General features: G+C 43.5%; 1 protein-coding gene across 1 annotated transcript; it reads right to left on the bottom strand.

Annotated features, from left to right (window-relative positions):
- Positions 1-1160: 1160 nt before the first annotated feature.
- Positions 1161-4226, bottom strand: LOC118075447 (cystatin-A1). Its single transcript, XM_035097425.2, has 3 exons — positions 4000-4226; positions 2911-3012; positions 1161-1395 (listed from the first exon to the last, which is right to left on the bottom strand). The coding sequence occupies exons 1-3, from the start codon at positions 4063-4065 to the stop codon at positions 1267-1269; spliced, it is 297 nt and encodes a 98-aa protein (XP_034953316.2). The 5' UTR covers positions 4066-4226; the 3' UTR covers positions 1161-1266.

The raw sequence follows: 4226 nt of genomic DNA, 5'->3' as shown, positions 1-4226 counted from the left end.
TCTTGAGCAAGCAGGTCTGGCATGGATTTTCTGATAACAGCATACCTCCCCAAGAGCTCCTCTGCTTTGCTTCGGGTGGTGGGAAGCTAGAAGGGACTGCATTCTGGTAACAGATAGAGTGAAGGAGCCGCAACAGACACACTGGGAGCCAGATGTAAATGAGATCAACCAAAGGCCTGTTTAAAAAGGAACCTTTTTGCCTGGCCTCTAAAGGTGTGCAATGAAGGCGCCAGGTGAACTTCCCTGGGGAGAGAATTCCACAAAAGGGGAGCCACTGCATTTAAGGCCCGTTCTTGTGTTGCCACCCTCCAGACCTCTCAAGGAGGCACACAAAGAAGGGCCTCAGAAGATCATATCAGGCTTAGGGCAGGTTCATATGGAGAGAGGTGATCCTTGAGGTATTGTGGTCCTGACATGTTTATATTAGGTTATTGACCTTTTTTGAGGAGATCATGGGTAAAAATTCCCCCAAAGAGGACGTTATGGGGGCAGGCTTCTGGCTAGGGGGGAAATGTCTTCTGTGATGGGGACAGAATCTCAGTTAATTGAAAATTTTTAATGCTTTTCAATAATTTTTGAGGATATAGAGGGGCAGCTGCCTGCCGCCTCCTCTTGCCTATATCCATGTGGACTGTAGGATGTGGTAGCACAGATTCAAATGAGGCTGTGTTATGCGTTCTGCAGGTTTCAGATTGTAGTTATGGCTGTTTACAAAGATCACAATGGTTGTTCCTTCATATCTGAGAATACCAGGTCTGTCTTCCACAAAGTAATTGAAAGAGAAGCTTCTTCCTTGTATGCATTTCCTTGAAAAAAACAACAACCAACTGAATGCCTTGTTTGGGTGAAGCAGGAAAAAGTGGGCAATCCTTTTTTAAAAAAATTTGGATGTTCTAAGACAAATGTTATGTGGGTCCCGTGAGTGTGAGGTAAATGCAGTTTAGTAGTTGCCTCTACAATCATATCCCTAAATTCTGGAGAGATAAATTATGAAATTGTGTCTCTACCTGCTATCGTTTGCCTTGTTTTCCAGGAAGCCTGTAAGTGCACAAAGTATATTACTATTCATTTTCTAACCCTGTGTCTTACTAGTGGAAAAGGAGTACGAGGAATAAACGTTGCTATTACACACAATACAATGCAGAATCACAACCTAAAACTTCCCAAACGAGATGTTTTATTTGTAGCTGATTTTGACATGTCAGTCTGCATCCTGTATTTGTTTTTTAAAAAAACACAAGACGGCAGCAAAAGGGGTACTTCTCATTAGAAGTAGTTCAGTGGATCACTTGCCGTCTTCCCAGCCTGGTAAGCGGTCAAAGAAGGTACTTCGTTCTTGTGAGGAAGGGGCTGGAATACACGCAAGTGTAAATATTCACCCTGGCCAACATCGACCTGTAGAGAAGAGAGAATGAGCCAGGGTGAAAATGTTCGATGTTAATTACTACCCGATTTCACATTAACAATCCTAAAATGTGACCCTCCAGCTACTGTTGGACTCCCAATTCCTAGCAGCCCCAGCCAAGACAGTTCAATGTTTGGGGAGATTATAAAAGGAGGTGGCCGGCAGAATCACAAATTAGCTACTCCTGTGAGAAGCTTTTAGTCGAGGGAGGGGGGGATGATTGGAACTTAAGGCAAAAGTAGCTTGCATAAAAAGAATTGTGTTAAACAGGAAATGCACATTGCTTACAGACCCATCGACTGGACAATCTACTGGCCGGCTTCGCACAGTGAGAGGGACAACTTTTTCAGGGGTTTACTGTAGTAACCAAATGAAAAGGTGGAAGGACTAGGTAAAAAAAAAAAAGGACCCCTGGACGGTTAAGTCCAGTCAAAGGCGACTATGGGCTTGTGGTGCTCATCTCACTTTCAGGCCGCGGGAGCCGGCATTTGTCCACAGACAGCTTTGCGGGTCATGTCGCCAGCATGACTAAACTGCTTATGGCGCAATGGAACACAGTGACAGAAGCCATAGCACACGGAAACGCCGTTTACCTTCCCGCCATAGCAGCACCTATTTATCTACTTGCACTGGGATGCTTTCGAACTGCTAGGTTGGCAAGAGCTGGGATAGAGCAACAGGAGCTCACTCTGTTGCAGGGATTCGAACCTCCGACCTTCTGATCAGCAAGCCAATAGGCTCAGGGGTTTAGACCACAGCGCCACCTGTGTCTAACCCAACAGACAGCACCAGAGTACAGCCTTTCTCATTTTGAAGGACGAGTGAACGTCCATCTCTAAAGGCAAGCCAGTCTATTTTTAAAGTGATGCAAGAGCTTCCTGATGAAGTGGTTTTAAATGGCAAAGGTATTCAGTAATTAATACTTCAAAGCAAATATATACAGTCATACCTGGAGCTACAGACAAGAAAGAAGATTCCACCTAAACATTAGGAAGAACTTCCTGACAGTAAGAGCTGTTCAACAGTGCAACTTGCTGCCAAGGAGTGTGGTGGAGTCTCCTTCTTTGGAGGTCTTTAAGCGGAGGCTTGACAGCCATCTGTCAGGAATGCTTTGATGGTGTTTCCTGCTTGGCAGGGGGTTGGACTGGATGGCCCTTGTGGTCTCTTCCAACTCTATGATTCTACAGACTCTTCAGGTTGTGTGTTTTTGGGTTGTGTACCGCGCCAAACCCGAAAGTACCGGAACGGGTTACTTCTGGGTTTTGGCGCTCATGCATGTGCAGAAGTGTCGAATTGTGACCCGCGCATGTGCAGACGCAGCGCTGCGGGTTGCGAACGCTGCGGGTTGCAAATGTGCCTCCCGCACAGATTACGTTTGCAACCCGAGCGTCCACAGTATATGGTTTGATTGAGCTTCAATAAAAACTAATTTTAAACATGTAGACTTTTTAGAATAGAGAGTTCATTAATAAAATTCCCGATCATTTCTCAGTTGGAGCACTGACCTTAATGAAATAGTTTGTTCCAGCAACCACCTGTGTTTTGTACTCAACAGCAGTGAAAGCAGTGTAAACCTTGTTTTCCTTCTGTTCTATCTGAGATTTCATCTGAAATTAAAAATAAGAAGAGTTGTCATGCTTGGACAGCAAAGAACTGAACAAAAGCCATAGGAAAAGGTGGGCATTTGCATTGCTCGTTACTCATTTTATGTTTGAGAAATTTTGCAAACCCCCAATCCATTTGGGACAAGTACAGAAACAGCCGCTGTTTCAAGACAAGTTCTGATCTCAGGCCACGGGTGGACACTCATGGCTGCCCTTCCCAGAGAAGCCAAACCTGCTTGACTACAAGAGAGCCGCATTTTTGTACGCAACCAAACACTTCTTCAGATAGAAGTTTTTAGGAAGAAGAAATGCAGTAACAATGGCACAAAAGGCTATATGACATTGCGGTCAAAATGCATGGACTGACTCAACACATTTGGCCATACCTAACAACTCTGAAAATATTAACATGTTCCCCTAGAACAAATAGCATTCTTTCAAAAGAAAGCTACAAAATCTCGTGGCATCTGCAGTAAGTTTTTGTAGGCTAGAGTCGAAAAACAACAACACCTTATTTGTGCCACAAGCGGTTTGTAAGCCTGGTGTCACAAAAACCTATTCCATAATAACCTCTGAGGTGCCACAAGACTCTTTGCCACAGCGCCTATGGATTTTCATTTCATTTTATTTACAAAATGAAGGGAATCTGAAATCATGAGACTATCAGCATTGATATTCGTTTTCCAAATTTGGTCCCTGTGTGGATGACACAAGGTAGCAGGACAGGAGAGCAAAGAGTATGTGTATCCCCATCACCATTAGTTAGAATAGCCCATTGTCACTGGCTCCACCAAAGTTTGAGTCAAGGGAGATTATTGATTCTGAAATAACACATGCAATATGTGGCCAGATAAACAGGTATTCTTATTTCACAATTGAATGACAGCTACTAAATAAGGTGCATTTTCCACACTGGTTTAATTTATATACAAATATAAATTTGCCAATGACATTCTTGTATATATTGTCTTAATGGGCTTATTTACTTACCTTGTCAGCCAGCTGCTGAACATCTGGAGTAGAAGGACTGGCATCTGTTAAGCCTCCAGCCATCATGGTGGCAAGTCAAACTTGAAGGTGCTGAGAAGTCTCTACAGGCAGATCAGCAGCAACTACGGTATGATCCAATAGTTTAGCTGGGCGTATTATATACTCTAACCGTGTCACATGACTTTTATGTAAATGAATTTGAAGAGTCATCACCTGAGAATAAAAAG

The sequence above is a fragment of the Zootoca vivipara genome, chromosome 16, assembly GCF_963506605.1.
Source record: "Zootoca vivipara chromosome 16, rZooViv1.1, whole genome shotgun sequence".
Classification (NCBI taxonomy): Eukaryota; Metazoa; Chordata; class Lepidosauria; order Squamata; family Lacertidae; genus Zootoca; species Zootoca vivipara.
Note: the sequence above shows the minus strand (reverse complement) of the source record. Positions and strands in the feature narration are given on the sequence as shown.